General features: G+C 46.0%; 1 protein-coding gene across 2 annotated transcripts in view; it reads right to left on the reverse strand.

Annotated features, from left to right (window-relative positions):
* Positions 1–18,708, reverse strand: part of TRN1 (transportin 1) — an 87,358-nt gene that overhangs the window by 43,758 nt on the left and 24,892 nt on the right. For both annotated transcript variants that reach the window (XM_087381030.1, XM_087381029.1), the window contains exons 14-15: positions 7,691–7,789; positions 7,355–7,480 (exon numbers count right to left, since the gene is read on the reverse strand). In XM_087381030.1, coding sequence (XP_087237156.1) covers positions 7,355–7,480; positions 7,691–7,789 — 225 coding nt within the window. The remainder of the gene's footprint in view (positions 1–7,354; positions 7,481–7,690; positions 7,790–18,708) is intronic.

Raw genomic sequence — 18,708 nt, forward strand, 5'->3', positions numbered from 1 at the left:
CTCTTCCAGCACAAACTGATCCCACTATTCATGATGCAGTGATTGAAGAAAGAGCTGTCAATAAACAGCAAAGACAAGTTCCCATATGGCTTCTTGATACATAGAGGGACAGCAAACAAGATCAGCCTTTTGCTGCCTAGACAAAATCAGGGAATAGACAAATGCATGGTCACTTTCTCGAGTTATCACTCCTTGCAATGAGGAGCCTTTGTGCCATAAAGATGCTTTTGACAGCAAAGAGTGGATGGATGCAATGAGAGCTGAGTTAAAATCCATTGCCAAAAATGACACATGGGAATTAGTAGATCTCCCTCCCGGCAAGCATGCCATTGGTACCCGGTGGATCTACAAATTAAAAAGGAAATCTGATGGCAACATAGATCGATACAAAGCCCGTCTTGTTGCAAAAGGGTATGCCCAACAACAAGGCGTTGACTTTGAGGAGACATTTGCTCCCACATCCAGGATTACTACCATTAGATGTGTCATTGCCATTGCAGCCCATCATCATTGGCAAGTGCACCAACTTGATATCAAGGCTGCTTTTCTTCATGGGGCTCTGCAGGAAGAAGTATATGTCACACAACCTCCTGGCTTTGAGGTTGTTAATTCTAAAAATAAGGTATGCCAGCTTAGAAAAGCCCTTTATGGTTTGAAGCAAGCACCCAGGGCATGCTATGCCAAAATTCATGCACACTTACTATCCCTTGGTTTTCAGAATAGTCCCACATAACCCACTCTTTATGTCCCTGGGAGTGGATCTGATTTTTTAGTGCTGATTTTATATGTGGATGATATGCTCATCACGGGCCTAGATACTCAGCAAATTGCAGCTTTCAAGGCTGATTTGCAGCAGATTTTTGACATGTCAGACATGGGACAGCTCCATTATTATTTGGGCATTCAGTTTGCTCATGTTGAGGGGGTATCATGATCTCAGTCCAAGTATATTGGACAGTTCCTTGATCGTTTTCAGTTTGAGGATTGCAAGCCAATCTCTACTCCAGTGGACCCTAGCTTCAAATTCTCAGCTCATGATGGGAGCCCACCATGTGATATCACTCTTTATCAGCAGGCTGTTGGATGCCTTATTTATTTATGTCACACCAGACCTGACTTACAGTATGCAGTATCTCAGCTCAGCAGATTCATGCACATGCCCAATTCTCAGCATTGGCAGGCAGTGAAGAGAGTCTTCAAATATCTCAGAGGCACTCTAGTTTAGCCCTCTTCTATGGTGATCAGGGTTCACTTACCATGCATGCTTACACGGATAGTGACTGAGCAGGATGTTCCGACACCAGAGTGTCACATACTGGTAATTGTTTTCTGCTTGGCAATTCATGTATCTCTTGGCTCAGCAAGAAGCAACGAACAGTTGCCACATCTAGCTGTGAGGCTGAGTACAGGGCCACTTTCACCACTACAATAGAGTGTGTTTGGCTTCGACAGTTACTTACAGATCTTGGTATTCGCCAGACATCCTCCACTATTGTCTACACTGACAGCCAAAGTGCTTTGGCCATTGCGCGTAACCCAGTGTTTCATGCGCGTACCAAGCATATTAAAGTTCACTATCATTATGTTCGGAAGCGGTTGTCAGCAGGAGACATAGAGTTGTCCTATCTTCCCACAGAGGACAACATAGCAGATATGTTTACAAAGGCACTTCCTCGTCCCAAGTTCGAAGTCTTCCGACAAGCTTTACACTTGGTTCCCTTTGTGACATGATCTGACATCCCTTGTACATTCATAGGTGGCTATATCCTTTTGAATGAACATGTGCCACCATGACCAGAAAATACCAACTATCCTGAGACGTTTCCAGAGTACTTCAGCCCATCCCATGGAGGGGGGTTTGTAGGCCATCTCCTGGTGATTCTAGTGATGCCCTATAGGCCATGGTATGTGCCTTGTAGGCATAAATATAGGCACTTGTAGTGTTAGTGCCTTTTAGGCCACATAGGACACTTAGTCCTATGTGACACCTAGTCCTAGGTCTAGGTACAAATACCTTGTACTCTCTATTTTCATTATCCTAATTGACGTGACAGTAGACTCTATCGACTCTTTGTACCTTGCTCTCTCTCTCTCTTTCTATTCATCGATCCTAGAGATAATACAACCTACAGACTTTGGAAGTAATTACTGCATATCTAGCTATATCGATAATAATGTGAGGCATCCCTATGCTATTTAGCATAGCAAACTCAAGTTGTTGCCACTTATCATATATCAACTTCTAGTAATGATAGGAGTTAAGAAATTGCAAGAGCTTCCACTTTGATGAGGATCTCTCTTAGGCAGTTCCGGGTCTCTTCACACAGACTTCGCATCGAGAGCAGCAGAGCAGAGCGACTACCCAGGGAGCGGCGCATATGCACACTATGTGACATACAGGAGATTGAGACAGAGGAGCATTTCATCTTCAGGTGTCCTGTGTACTATGAGATCCGAGGACGTTTCCACTGCCTCTTCAGGGATAGTTATGGGATTTTAGCCCGTTTCCTCTCCTACCCAGACCAGCGGTGTTTGACAGGTTTCATTCATGAGGCACTTAGACACCGCGAGAGGATACTCCGAGCACAGAGACAGAAGCAGACTTCTTCCTCAGTTGATCGCTCTCAAAGCTCTATCACGGAGTTCTTTCAGCTAGATCACATGGACCCCAACAAGATGAGGCTTCGACATGACCGTGACCCGGAGCCCGTGATGCGACACCTCAGTCAGAGGGTCGACACACAAATCACACTTGGAGACATCCCCTCCTTGTTTAGAGTCGGAGCCCGACCAACGGGAGTCACAGTAGCCCTCGTTAGACGCAGAGCTATGACCAGAGGACGTGCCAGGACCGCACCTCTGAGTGGCCGACAGCACTCTACTGCCGACTTCATGCCTCCACTGTCTCATCCATCCTGATATCTTGCTATTGCTGGGGATGATGATAATATTGATGATGATGCTGAGATTGATATATAGTCACCATCGACATAACTATGTTGTACGTAGCACTTAGTACTGCCATTCTGCATTTTTGCATTTTTTGCATTTTGCATTGGTATGGATGCTCGTTTAGTAGCTCCACTACCACAGCTTGTTGTATCAGTATTTTCACAGTCTCATAGACCCATCGGTCTTCCGAAGACTTTAATAAACTTTCTTTCTTTCTTGGCTGAGTAAAGAGAAGAGTAGAAGTCTGCCATAGCAATCTGTCTTGCCTATCAGTGGAACTAAAGAACTCAATGAGGATCTGAAAGATACCTGGCACCTAATTCCTCCCTGATGGAGGATAAGTAGTCGTTGCATCTTCCTCCAATCTGTGTCAAAAAGGCATCCCAAGCATGGTAACGGTACTCTGATCCCTAGTCAAAAAGATGTTAAACATCATAGCTACAACCATGTATCCACGGCTCTGTATGGTGCTTCTCATCTGAGTAGAGGGTTATGCTTCATTGACCAGACTAGAGAGGCAGTGCTTCCACTCGCACTTTCAAGATCCACGCACCAAGGGATTGCTTTTTGACTCCTCGGCTCGCCCAGCAGGGATGTACGGCAGCCCTTGTTGGGGGCCACACTTATCGGATACAGAGTGGGCCCGTGTGGAGCGGTTACAGGTTCTCATGTTATCACGGATGATTCGTGGTAAGTCATCCGTTCCTCGCCAGATCATTCAGACTGAGTTTGGGTCACCCCCTTTACAGCTAGATGCTGCATTTCACGTCATCACATACTGTACCGAGTTAGGGAATATGGGGATTATACCTTGGACGTAGCAGGCTACCATGGATAGCTCTATCCTCTTCTATGGCACTTGCAGCAGGAGGAGACCAGAGGTGCTGGTATGCACGTATAGAGAGATGGTTTGAGCGATTGGGGCTCCACATGGATAGACTACCTCCTTCCAGTACAGCATGGATGCTCCGTTTTCTCCCCTCTTATCACACGAGGTCAACCAGGTTATCCGAAAGGATCTACTACAGCTGCACACATTTCGAACCTGGTTGGGACTGAGTGAACTCCCAGTCAAGCTTAGCTTCAATAGAGATCACTTCTTACATATCACAGCGGAGGGTTTCATTGACCCACCAGGATACACGCAGATTCACCTACCCCACTCGTTGAGGATCTCTCTTAGACAGTTCCGAATCTCTTCACACACACTTCGCATCGAGAGCAATAGAGCAGAGCGACTACCCAAGGAGAGGCGCATATGCACATTGTGTGACATGCAGGAGGTTGAGACAGAGGAGCATTTCATCTTCAGGTGTCTTGTGTACTATGAGATCCGAGGGCATTTCCACTGCCTCTTCAGGGATAGTTATGGGATTTTGTTCTGTTTCCTCTCCTACCCCGACCAGCGGTGTTTGGCAGGTTTCATTCATGAGGCACTTAGACACCGTGAGAGGATACTTCGAGCATGAAGACAGTAGCAGACTTCTTCCTCGGCTGATCCCTCTCAAAGCTCTATCACGGAGTTCTTTCAGCTAGATCACATGGATCCCCATGAGACGAGGCCTCGACATGACCGTGACCCGGAGTCTGTGACCCGATAGCTCAAACAGAGGGTCGACACACAGATCACACTTGGGGACATCCCCTCCTTTAGAGTCCGAGCCCGACCGACGGGGGTCATAGTAGCCCTGGTCAAATGCAGAGCTACGACCAGGAGATGTGCCAGGACCGCACCTCTGAGTGGCCGACAACACTCTATTGCCGACTTCATGCCTCCACTGCCTCATCCATCCTGATATCTTGCTGCTGCCGATGATGATGATGATATTGATGACGATGCTGAGACTGATATATAGTCGACCATCAACATGACTATGTTGTACTTAGGACTTAGTACTGCCATTCTACATTTTTGCATTTTGCATTGGTATGGATGCTCGTTTAGTAGCTCCACTACCACAGCTTGTTGTATCAGGATTTTCACAATCTCATAGACCCATCGGTCTTCGGAAGACTTTAATAAACTTTCTTTCTTTCTTTCTTTCTTTCTTGCTGCCTACAACCTACAAAATCACAGTATCTCCATTTCAAGTGCTTTTCTTACTAAATAGCAAAGTTCAACCAGATAATTTTGTAAAAGTCTATAGAGGTTCAATATGACATGATTCTCAGCTTTCTTTCTCGGATTTCCTCCGTCTCCCCCCGTTTCTTCCTAACTCCTTCACCAAGACAAACTTCAGCTATGAAATCTCTTGCAAATCCATCTGATCCTAAAGATTTCAGCCCTTTGTCATCTTCTAGTAAACATAGCCTATGCAACTAGCTGGATCAAACTGGCACATAGTCAAATGTTACGAGCATTGTACTCCACTTTTCAACTCCCATGGTTTCTCAGCATCCTTCGTTTTGACACGAGTCCTATTCTCATAAAAAAGAAAGAGACAAGAGAACTATGTTAACCCATGGTTGTATAATTGACAAACATATTTCGGCATGCATCAATTAAAGAAGGATCGGTGCCTCGCTTAAGTGCAGCTTCATATAAAGAGCAAAGTGAACGTTCACTTGGTGGAGAGACCTTTCTCCAAAGCCCACAATTTGGATTGCTTTTATGAAGGTATTTCGTGACGCTTCTGCTTTCATAAACACTTCCTAACTTTATTAGAACTTCACAATCTAAAGGAGCTAGGCTACTATGTCCAAGAGTTCAACGAAAGTAGACATAATGCTTCTAGCACAACAGCAAATTATGTTTGTTTTGGGGCTACCTACTGATTATCAGTTGACGTGCTTCAAAACTATATCAATTCCTCAATGATGCCACATATGCTACGCCAATATATATGACCACATTGTTGTGGCACCAAAGAACTACAATGCTCTTCCAATCGGCAATTCCCACATATAAAACGAAGAATTAAGAGACACAACCAATACAACTTCATCTTCTGATAAGAAGAAAAAAAATTGAAGCAATCAAATAAAATGAAGAAACACAGGGATCTACCAAGATTGGTTGGAGAGGTACGGGACTTCAAACAAAAGCTCCCATAGACACAAACCAAACCAAGAAACTATTTATCTATCCATTAAATTATGTAAATGTTCTGCACCAATCAATTCGTTAAAAAGCTTCCCCAAATTACTTAAACATATACGATTGGAACTCCTCACTAAAGGTGGTGCTTTCCTACAACTCTAGACTCTTACACTTTCCAGAAAAGCACTTCCAATCATAAGCACTTCCAATCATAGATCCTTTAACAAGAAGCGTCATACTCGACTGCAGTTTATTAGTTCAGTAATATTTCCTACAAGGGCAAACATTTTATGATTCTTTCATTGACCAATTCAATAGCATCTCAATTCTGTCAATTCACTCCACTGCATCCTTTTTCCATTCTAATTCCTAAAGGTTATTGTTTCTAAATTTCTCTACAGTCGATCCTTACAGATAATCGTGTTCAATTACAGGCCCTAAACCACAAGGAAACAACCACCAGAGACCCAAAAGGGCCAGTGAAACCCATTCTTGGAAATGCCATAAAATTCTGGAAAAGCCAACCTGTCCACAATTTATGTGTTGAAGAGAGTGGACAAATTTTCAGAATTAGAGTCGTACGCACAAGAAACATAACACAATAACCTGTTGCTAAGGGCGGCCTAACACTGTCAGTAAATGGACACATCTACGATTTAGAAGGTGCAAATGTTTTCCTACTCTGAGAACACCCCATTCACCAAGTAGTGAAACATCAAAACAAAAGCCAGTTGAAAGACAACATAGGTAGACAGGGAGGAAAACAGGATATAAGAAAATGAACAAGAAAGAAACAGGGTGGGTAACAATAAGAGGAAGCCAGAATATTTATCCCCGTTTCTCTCCTACTTTTCTGGAAGATACATTAAAGAGTAATACTTAACTTTCGCATTCCTTTTGCACAATCAGTACAACAACCAAAGCCAACAAAGATATTGGAGCACTGGCCTGCCTTTTGTTCACTTATCACAAAGGCCGATAGCATGCTTTATATAACTGAGACAGTGCATGTGTTACCAGCTCTTGGAAAAGTGATATGATCCTATTTAGTTGAAGACCACAGGAAACTCATTCAACAAAGAGATTCACATTCTTTTCAGCATCCTTTTCATCATATAAAAAGTAACAAACTTTAGGCCTCTTGCATCAACTTATCAAAAACCTTCATTCCAGAAAACCTAGCGAACCAGGGTCTGCCCAGTTATCTCAATCCCTTCATCACATTATTAATCTCAATTTGGATACACATCCTCATACATGCAGACTTCTTGCTTAGCTAAAGGGACACAGCATTTCCAAGCAAACACTTGACATTTCAAAAACAAAAACCAAACATTGCTGTGGAACTTTGACAATGTATACCTCTTCAAGAGTTGCAAAAGCAGAGCAGGCAGCCTCTTGAACCCGCTTGTTATTGTCTAAGATTCGCCGCAAAAGGCCAGTCAGCACATTATCAAATTGAGCATGCCCCTCAGGATCTACTGCAGCCTGATAGTCAGGGATCAATATTTTTGCAAGTATACAAAATAGGGCAGCTTTTAAGCCCATTTAAGAACTCAACAAATGTTTTACCAATCCTATTTGTACAGCTATAAGCAATAACAGTGGTTGTTGAAACAGAACCCCTTGAGGTTAAGGTTGGAGACTGATCATAAAATGCAGTCACAGCTGAGTGAAGACGATTTGAAATGTTTGTACCTGCACTATCCATTTGCTGTAGCGCGAGAGAGTCCAGCAAGTTATACTTCGTACAAGAGGGAACTTATCCTCCAAAAGAGGTAGAAGGAATGCCACAATCTGGATTTTAAAAACCAAGCAAACATCAGGCATACGAAATAAAGCGACGAGCTACCGTCTACAGAAAAGCATCGGTTCACTTAGCAGACCTTAGCCAGAAGTAAGCACAGAAGACTTCAGGTTAGTAGAGAGGCATGGAGCTAAATTACTCGTATTTTCGCGGAAACAACTTTCAAACTCTGTTACTATGAACGAAAGCCCATTATGCAATTACCCATAATTCTGGGGCAGTTATTTATTTTATTGATGACAATTCATGTCGGAATGTCATAGATTTGACAGATTTTAGTTACACTGATCCTTGTCGCTGAAGGTAAAATCTGAATATGCTAGATATCCATAATATAAGGGCTTTTTGACATGTAAGTTGATGCGCGTGTGGAACATCATCCGCAAAGTGTTCACAGCAACACTGATCCTTGTACTGAAGGGTAAAAGATAGCTATAGAAGAACTTGATTCGTGCTTGACTGAAGCCACGTATATTTTCCAGGGAAACAAATGACTCTATAAGTTTCATTGAAAACGAAAATCCAAAAGCTCCCTAAACGTTCCAAAACATGAGCACAAACTTGGTACGCAGCTTGCCAAGTCTCCTGTGAGCATACCTTTAAGAAGACTGATGGGATACAGGGTGTTATCTAGCACCATTTTATACTATCTAGAACAACTTCAGGTTTTCAAAACTCTAAGGGGTCGAACCCTACTATTGAAATGTTTGGAAACTATACCATGATGCTTTGGTCAACAAAAGCCAGCTTGGGTCAAACTGCTCAAACATGGTCTTCGTCAACATTTAGCAAGACTCAGCATGAAACCAAACATTGGCCTTGGTCAATCAAAATCAACAAGAGTCATCTTGGTAGACCTAGTCAAACTAGTCTAGTTTACTAGGCTATTTCATAGCGTAGTGGATGTTGCAGTCAGTAAATCGTAAACGACGACAGCTAAAACAGACTACATTTGATCATTTAGAACCCTCATAAATGAGGTGGACATACAAGCATGGGTGTTCTCACCTGACAACTCCATATGGTTTGTATAGCCATTGGATGCACTCATACCTATAAGTATAAACACAGCTCCATGGGATGTCGATGGCTAGCAATCAACTTTATAGCCAATCATTAAGGTTAAGCAATTGGATTTACAGCATTTCGCAATACCTTCAAGTGGTACTACCTTGGTACTCATTAGAGACGTGTATCATGTAACTAATGGTTGCCATTGCAGGTGAACCCAATAGCTTCTATATGACACACAAAGGTATACCCAAGGTTAAGCAAAACCTTGGCCATTTAGCACCAAAGATGGACAAGTTCCTATCGCATCATAAGCGTATAATTCAAGATACAAGATCTTGAAAGACATGATGTGAGGCCCATATGCCAAAAAAATGACTTACTTTGCCATGTGTTACCTCAAAGAGGTGGATGTGTGCCAACATGATTCATGAGCCAAAAAACATTGAAGAGGTGAAAGACGTCCCTAAGTGGTGAGAACCATGGAGACTGAGATGGCTGCCACTGAAAAGAACCCAAGGCCAACCAAGCGGACGATGATTGGAACCAAGTAGATTTACAAAGCCAACTCAAACTGTACACTCAACAAGTAGGGGGCAAAGGGTTACAAGCTGAAGACCTAGATTATGATGAGACCTTTGCACCAACAGCCTAGATGGAAACAATTCAGACATTGATAGCACTAGCTGCCCATATAAGTGGCCTATCTATCAAATGGATCTAAAGTTTGCTTTTCTCAATGGAGACTTGGAAAAGGAAGTCTATGTGGGGCAGCCACAGGGCGTTCAAACCAAGAGGACCACGGTGTGCAGACTTAAGAAGGCGCTCTATGGGCTGAAACTGTTGGAATATGGAAGGTCTCCTCCGCATCTGTAAGACCCATATGAGGAAAGCATGGGGGGTGAACCTAGGGTTTGAGAGAATGCCACATCAGCAGAATCATGGCTGCCATGCTGGCACCATTCAGACAACAAGAGAGAGAAATGTGGGAATGTCACATGGGCAGCAAACAGGCTGCCATGTAGGTCGCACACCTCACAGCATACCTGGCTGTGAATAGCAGCAGGACAGCAAGGAATAGTGGCGCAATGCCGCGTGGCAGATCTGCAGATGGTGGGCTGACATAGCAACGTACGGATGGCATCAGCAGCATTATGGGCAGTACGGAATGCTGTTCAGACCCATGGCAATGGCTGCGGGTAGAATAATGGCCTGGAAAGAGGCACCTACATGAACCTGGTCGAGGGGCCCTGGCAGCAGCACAAGATGGGGCAGAAAGGAGCAAGGGGGGGCTGGCCCCTTGCCCTTATATAGGGCTGGTTGGGCTGAGCCAACCAAGTCGGCCAGCAGGAGGCAGAAAAGTTGGCCCCTAGGGTCGGCCATTATGCCCTATATCCAGGAGGTGAAGGAGGCACAAAGAAGCTGCAGACTAAGCTGAGAATGGCTGCACACCTAGGCTGAGGCTCCAGACAGCAAGGTGGAGGGATCAAAAGACAGAGAGTCTACATACACTCAGTGGAGCATGCGGGCTCAGAGATCTAGAGGTACCACGCATATAGTAGGAGAACCTTTTTGGTATGGTATCTTGTCCAGTTTGTGGACAGACAGAAATATAAAATGTTGCTTCTATATTTGTCTCTGAGAGCAGTCGATTTGCTGGCTTGCACACACATGTGAATAGTTGTAAAGTACACACACTTGATAAAGTTAGATTCCATAGTGAAACACTTCTGCATATAATTTTTGGGCTATGTATCAGTCTTCCGCTGCAGGATACCCTCTGGTGGGATTTCAGTTCTCTAACATGGTATCAAAGACCTGACGGAAGTTCTCAGGAAGTGGAGCTTCAAGGCAAGGACCTTGCTGAAGGACGACCTTAATTCGATTGCTCGAAGAAATTAGCTTTGGTGTTTGAAGGATTGTACCCATGCGGTAGGCTCAGGTTCAGGTACACGCCTGAAGGATCTTATCCAGGTGGGAGGCTCAGGTTAAGACAAGTGTACGGCACTCGAAAATCCTTTTCCTATTTCAGTTCATTATCATGGCCAATTTTGGTGAGACAGGCAAGCTCAACAAGACCAACTACCCGTTGTGGAATATGAAGGTTTGGAGCCACTTGGTGTTGAGGGAGTCGTGGGGGATTGCGATGGAAACGGAGCTGATACCTCAAGTCATCGTGACTACTCCAACCACATCATCCTCGATGGCGGTGATAACGCCAACAAAACCCTGTCTTAGTGAGAGCATGACCTATCCGAGGTGTGTAAGCCTTGGCTATCATTGTGGGTACGGCAGCAAATATGGTGCTGCCGCATATTCAGATGGCAACACTTCTTTCGAGGCCTGGATGACGTTGAGGGATATGTACGAGCCCGACAATGAGAAAAGGATATTGGACCTCGAGACAAAGTCGTACAGCATGAGTATGGATGAAGGGGAATCAGTACAGGAACACATTACCAAGATGAAGGTGGTGCAGGACCAATTTGCGGAAATTGGTCAAAGGATGAGCTCAACTTGGCAAGGCTGTTGCTGAGAATGCTCCCCTGGAGCTTGTGACTACGATGACTACAGATCATAGAGCGACGCCAGTGACTTTTGAGGGGCTCGTCCCATTACTGCTGCAGCAAGAAGCTTGAGAAAGAAGTACAACGATACGGGTAAGGATGACAAGGCCCCGATAGCTCAAGACGAGCAAGGTAAGGCAAGGGTAAGCTTGGCAAAGGCAATCCCAAATCTGACGACGGAGTGGGATCTTCAAATGAAGACAACAAGAAGAAAGGAAAGAAAGAAAAGAAGTGCTTCTACTGCGATGAGCCAGGACATTTTCTGAAAGATTGCAAAAATAGAAAGGCTGATCACAAGAAGGGTGCCAGCTCAAAGTCAGAGGAGCCAACTCAGATGGCAGTAGGAGAACTTTTATTGGTGGCCACTCCATGTGTTGCGGAAAGTAGATGTGTAGACCACGGTGTGTCTGTCAGAATGTTAGACATTGAGGATTTGTCAAAAGAGGAGTCAAGATCCTTTGTGAAGGTGATGGACGGTAACGAGTGCTTGAAGTCATCACGGTGCTTGGTTGGTCTTGTTGAAGCAGAGGGGGAATCTTTGACAGAACCTAAGGACTCAGGGTCAGACGGTTGCTGTGACTTAGAGGGGGATAACAATTTAGAACCACAGTTGGAGTTTGACGGTCAAGGTAAACTGGATTTGCGCCTATAATGTCTCGCGTATGGTGTTTGGTTGCAAACCTAGCCAGACAGAGGCCAGGTTGATACAGAACCTGAGAGCTGGTGCCTGGAGGACTTCAAGCTGTTCGCCTATCATGAGGGGGAAAGTTGGAGAATGCTGGTACCTAGAAAGCTCGAGTTCAGAGGGTGTTCAGACTGAAGGTGGCGGTGCCATAAGGTGCTGCCGAATATGAACATGTGTACCAACCGGACCGGACAAAGCAAGAGCCACTGGTTGAAAAGCCAGAGAGAGACTATGACGACGCCAAATTGTTCCAGAGGGCTACAACACAGGACCTACTGGAGCATCTTCATCGACGGATTGGGATTGGGCCAATGTGGGTCGGTGAGAGGGGGTGTTGGAATACCCCATCTGTAAGCCCCAATATGAGAAGAGCATGGGGTGTGGGGGGTTGGGGGGGGGGGGCGGTGTTGAACCTAGGGTTTGAGAGAATGCCACATGAGCAGAATCACGACTGCCATGTGGGCACCATTGAGACAACAAGAGAGAAACATGGGGCTGCCACATGGGCAGCAAACAGGCTGACCTGTGGGCAGCACACGTCACAGCATACCTGGCTGTGTAGAGCAGCAGGACAGCAAGGAACGGTGGTGTAATGCCACGTGTCAGATCTGCATATGGTGGGCTGACATCAGCAATGTACGGATGACATCAGCAGCAGTACGGACAATACAAAATGCTGTACGGACCCATGGTGATCGCTGTGAGCACGGTAATGGCCTGGAAAAAGGTGCGGCTGGTGGAGGGGCCCTGGCAGCATCACAAGAGGGGGCAGAAACAAGTAACGGGGGGCTGGCCCCTTGCCCTTATATAGGCCTGGTTGGGCTGAGCCAACCAAGTCAGTTGGGCCAGCCAACCAAGTCGGCCAGCAGGAGGCAGAAAAGCCGGCCCCTAGGGTCAGCCATTATGCCCTAGGGGGTTGGTCATTTTGGGTCAGGTTTGCCCTATAAAAGGAGGACCGTAACACATCACTTGCAGCAGCACTTCAGCCAGCAGATAGGAGCAGCACTAGACCTTCTTTGGGCCTATATCCAGGAGATGAAGGAGGTACAGAGAAGCTGCAGACTAAGCTGAGAAGGGCTGCTCACCTAGGCTGAGGTTTCAGACAGGAAGGTGGAGGGATCACTGGACAAAGAGTCTATACATACGCTCGGTGGAACACGCGGGCTCAGAGATCTAGAGGTGCCACGCATATAGTAGGAGAACCTTTTCGGTCTTGTATATTGTCCAGTTTGTGGACGGACGGAAATATAAAGTGTTGCTTCTATATTTGTCTCTGAGAGCAGTCTATTTGCTGGCTTGCACACACATGTGAATGGTTGTGAAGTACACACACTTGATAAAGTTTGATTCCATAGTGAAACAATTCCGCGTGTAATTACTAGGCTATCTGTCAGTCTTCTGCTGCGGGATACCCTCTGGTGGGATTTCAGTTCTCTAAACAAGCTCCCAGAACATGGTACCAATGCATCGATGACTATTCTCACAATCTGGTCATTCTCAAAGATCATTGGATGCAAACATGTACCTTCATTCAGACGGTTGACAAGAGTATGATGGTGATTCTCTGTGTGGATGATTCTATCCTGAAAGGGGATCTACCGACCTTGGATTGTTGCATTAAATTTTTGGGCATTGAGATCTGGCAGGAAGAAGATAAGATTTTCATCTCTGAAGACAAGTACTCCATGGAAGTCAGGAACAAACTCAGTGAGGAAGATGCTTCCGAGCTGTGGATTCGACCAAGTATTGACGAGCTTAATCTACCTCACAAACACTAGGCCAGAGGCAAGGACACTCAACATTGCACAACTGGTTATTGTTTTCTACTTGGATCAGGGGTCATTTCTTGGCTCCGTAAGAAGCAACCAACGATCACTCTTTAATTCACGGACAAAGACTAGGGAGCGGCCTGCATGGCATCATGCAAGTCCTTGTCGCTCACATCGACCCTCGAAGACATGGAGGTTCTAAGGAGCACACGGTGGAGATCGACTACGACAACCAGAGTTGCATTGCAATCGCGAACGACCCAGGCGTTCCATGCTTGGATCTATGGTTTGGGTAGTCAATGACTTCGTTCACATCTGTGTATCCGTTGGTGTAAAGGCAGTGGTATTTTCCCCAAATAATAATCAGGGTCATTGCATCAACACATGAAAGACCAAGACACTAGAACCCCTTGACCTACATCATCGGTGGTCAAGGTGGTAGACAAAACATAGAAGTAATCAGAAAGCCCACTTCTCATCATGTGAGGAAGGAACAGCAGGATCAGCTGATGGAGATGTTGCAGCAACATGGGCTGAGGTGGATACAGGAGCTGATGTAGAGGTTTTGGAGTAGCAGTCCCTCTCCCGGTGATTATCACGGCCACAAATGGTGCATGGATGAGCCTTGAAACAGTCCTTCTCCACATGATTAGTTTTGCCACAATGGGTGCAAGGCTTTCTTACCTTAGAACTTCCTTTCTTTGCTAAAAATGCAGTGTCAGTTACCTTTCGTTGTTGAGTTCTTTCTTCCTCTTGGAGAGCATTGATGATACCCTCAAGAGAAGGATTATTATGATACTTGAAGGTAGTGACAAGAGTAGCATAGGAGTCAGGTAAGCTTTTGAGAAGTACAGCAATAGCAATATCTTCGGAGATGGGAGACTTGACTGACGCAAGCTGAACCATAAGACTGCGAAGATAATTGACATGAGAGGCTATAGTAGCTCCTTCCTGCATATGTAGATCAAAGAATGAGATCATAAGTGCAATCTTAGAGTTTTTAGATCGGGCTCCAAAAAGAGTGTCCAAAATGATCCATGCTTGAGGAGCAGACTGTATGTCGGAGATGTGATGAATGTAATCATCTCCAAGGCCGAGCAATATGATAGCATAGGCTTTGTCGTTCTTGGCAGCAACAACTTGCTCAGATGGACCTTCGGGAGCATCACGGTGAACAATGTCCCAAAGGCCTTCTTTCATAAGATGGCACTTGATTTTGATCTGCCAAGTATGAAAGTTGGACCCATTGAATTTGTCGATAGATATGAGAGAATGAGAGGAAGATGCCATGTGGGAAGGTCTTACCTCTTGCTAGGATGCAAGGGCAGTGTCTATTCCCTTACAATATTGCAGAAAATAAATGAGAGGAAGAGATCCCAGAAGCCGGTTCTCTCACCACTTTGTCAGGGCCATAGCATATGACAGCCCATCGAAGTAGGAGGAACCAGCAGTTTGCAGATATGAGGATTAAAAAGGACTGCTCAGCAAACTGAAAGAGACAATGTACAGTACCTTAGCAAGAACTGAATGCAGAACTGAATGCAGGTTGGGCAGAGATAAAAAAGCTTCAGCTCCTCCTTTATTTCGAACAGAAAAGGTACGGGCAGCAGCTTCAGAAAGTCGTGGGCAGCTCCTTCAGCTCACGAAATCAGGACAGAAATGGCAGGCAGATCTGCAGCAGTAGAGGCCACCTGAACTGGTACAACGGGTGCAGGTACAGCACTGGTACAACGGGTGCAGGTACGTACGGACGACGTCGAAGTACAGACGGCGTACGGTCACAGCGGAGTACGGACGCCTGTACGGACGGCGCTGATCTGTCAGGAGCGACAGCAGGAGCGGGTGCAGATGTGACAGCAGGTTTGCACAGATCTGGAGCTCAGATCTGGCGCAGATCTGGAGCAGAAACACACAGATCTGTCGCGTAGATCTGGAGCGCAATGGCGGGGCAGAAAGAGGGGAAAATGTGAAGAGGGAGCGCAGATCTTGAGCGGGAGAGAGATCTGAGAAAAGGCAGACTGAGGGGAGAGAAGAGGAAGAAGAGGGATCAACCTAGCTCTGATACCATGTTGGAATATGGAAGCAAGAACTAGAACTAGAAACTGGAAATGAAATAACAAGACTGAAAGACTAGAAATACCTTGAGAAGAGTGTAGACAAGACACAAGCTAGACTGATTGATTAGAATGATGTGACCCATTGAATATATGGGCCAAAGTACAAGACATAAAGCAAGAGTGCTTATGGGATAATTGTAGAAGTGCCACATGGCACACACTCAAGACATAAAGACTAGACTTAGACTTAGACTAATGTAGACTAGGAAATAGTACACTTAGTGTGCACTTATCTCCAACACAAACTGTAAATGAACGGAGAGATAGAGCAACATGGGTACTTCCAAAAATAATAGCTTATAGTAACCACAAGAGTGGAGGAAATGCTTCAGGAAGAAGCTACAGACATCTAGCAGATTGTTGGGGAAAAGATAGTCAGAAAGGACTGCACAAAACTGATGTATGTAAGGCAAGGAAGACACCCTAATTCTGCTCCTGCATGCCTTCTAGGAAGGGCTTCAGTGGGATAAGAAATAGGGGCTGAGTGCCGCCCTCTACATAGGCAGTACCCTGCCCTGACCAGGCCGACCTGGTCAGTGAACTTTGCCAACCTGACCAGGCCAACCTGGCCTGTATATGCCCCAACCCAGCAGCAGGTCTGCGACCTGCTGCTGACCTCTTTGCCGACCTGTTTTGCCAACCTGCTTGCTTCTCCAGGCCTATAACTAGGTGTGCTCCTTGCTTCTGCTGTTCTGAAGCACTCCATGTACCACTGCCTCTGTCCGCAACTTCAGAGCCACTGCTACAGCCTCCTCTGCACAGCCAGGACTGTGGTAACCTCCTACCCTATCCCAAAGTCACTCTACCCCATGTCCTCTTCATATGTGGGCTCACAGGTGGGTCAGTGACCTTTCTGACACCCCCTCTCACTCACTCAATGTGGGCCAATCCCAATGAGATGCTCTATCTGCTCATAACAAAGAGCCTTGGTGACTGGGGTACGAAAATGATGCCCTTGAGACCACATAGAGTTGAAAGTAAGGCCCTGCAAAATCAAAACGGATGCCCTGCAATTTGTTCCATAGAGGGAATGGAGAAATCACACTACGTGGCACGAAATGGATTCTTTAGACATACATAAGCATTTTCTTTTGGGAGGAAGCAAGCCAGCTCAATCACCTCATCCGCAATCAGCTCCCTGATGAAATGGGAGTGAAGCTCAATATCTTCGTACTTGAGGTCACCCAATTCAGGTCTAGACTCAAAGACCCACCACAAGCCACGGCTTTAGACAGTACAAGTTCATAGACTCCACCCTTGTCGGCCCCATGCAAGGCTTAGACTACTCATGGCCAACATAGGACACGACAGGAGCCCCAGTCCATGCTTCCTTTTTCTTTCATTTCATCATTAGTAGCTTTCGGGAGGTGTGATAGACACCCCCATTACCCCCCCTTGGGGAATATATTTCCATTTGTGGATTCAACTTTCTATGGTCCCATAGGCTTTCCTGACGTTCAATAGATGTTTATAAATCTCTCTCTTAGCCCCCAGCCCCTCACTAGGCTCCCGCTCAGTCCCAGCCCCTCCCTAGGCTCAGCCCCAGCCCCTCCACTCAGCTCCCCATTGCCACCCTGCTTAGCCCCTAGCCTCTCCGCTCAGCTCCGCCTGCCATTCCACCCAACTCCCAGCCCCTCCACTCAGCAGCCCTCTGGCAAACTCCAACGCCTCCGCTCAGCTCCCTCTTGCCATTTCACAAGCATGGGCTACCACAAAGCCTCCGACTCCTAGGCTTTAGCCATCGCCAGCCACAAAGTCTGCCTCTCCAACGACGGGCGATTCAGCTCCAGCGACGCCATCCGCAGCTGCAACTAGCCAAAACGGCTCTTCCACCACCATGAAGGACTCGTATGCATGCGCGCTGGAGCTTCAATAGTCACAACCATCTGTAGCGACCATGCTCAAGGGCGACCTCAAGGTGGCTTCCACAGCGGTGTGACGGAAGCTCCGTCTACAACGCATAGCCCAGGCTCTACTCGACTAGTGCCAGCAGCCTCTCCAACAGCCAGCTATTATACCTAGAAGAATCCAGGAACATACTTGACTAGTGCCAGCAGCCTCTCCAACAGCCGGCTAATCTGCAACAACACCCGCGCATCATCCAGTTCTGCAAACAAACTCTGCAGTGACCAGCTGCTGCATCACGACCATCCGTGGCCACCTTCACACCCGCAAGGAACGACAAGCATGGTTTGGTTCAAAGCTCGCACAGCTGATCATAAGGTGCCGTTTTGGCATGCACCCAATCATAAGATGCTTCCATTAGGAACCTTTCTTAACTTACCAGACACTGCTGCAACTCCTTCTGCAGTGCTTTTCGTGTTTCCCTCTGCGCCTCGGACCTCTCTCAGCCCTCTGTTTACCACCTTGTGTTCCCTCTCATCCCTGTCTCAGCACCCATGCCCTCTTAACCAACTCTCAATCCCTTGCCCTCTGTTAGCTCTCTCTCAATCTCAGCCCTCTCTCATTGCCATTTTAGCCCCCTCCCCCCCCCCCCCCCTCTTCCGTTTTCAGCCCTGTTATAAGATTCTCGCATGGTTTCTTTGCTCTGATGACTATTTCTGTATGTGGATGTTGCAGGCCATTGTCTTATGCTTGTCTACATCTCATGTTAATATTCTCCGTCCCTTCTCTCTCTTTTCCAAATGTGAAATATATTTTTCCAAAGCTCGCACCTTAGAATTTCAAATTCTTCCAGAGCTCGCACCTAACGAACCTCGAATGCTCTTCACCTAAAGACTTGTACAACCATGAGTTGAC

This window comes from Dipteris shenzhenensis, chromosome 11, assembly GCF_047967505.1.
Source record: "Dipteris shenzhenensis isolate YYH24624 ecotype China chromosome 11, Dip_SZ_1.0, whole genome shotgun sequence".
In the NCBI taxonomy this organism is placed as follows: Eukaryota; Viridiplantae; Streptophyta; class Polypodiopsida; order Gleicheniales; family Dipteridaceae; genus Dipteris; species Dipteris shenzhenensis.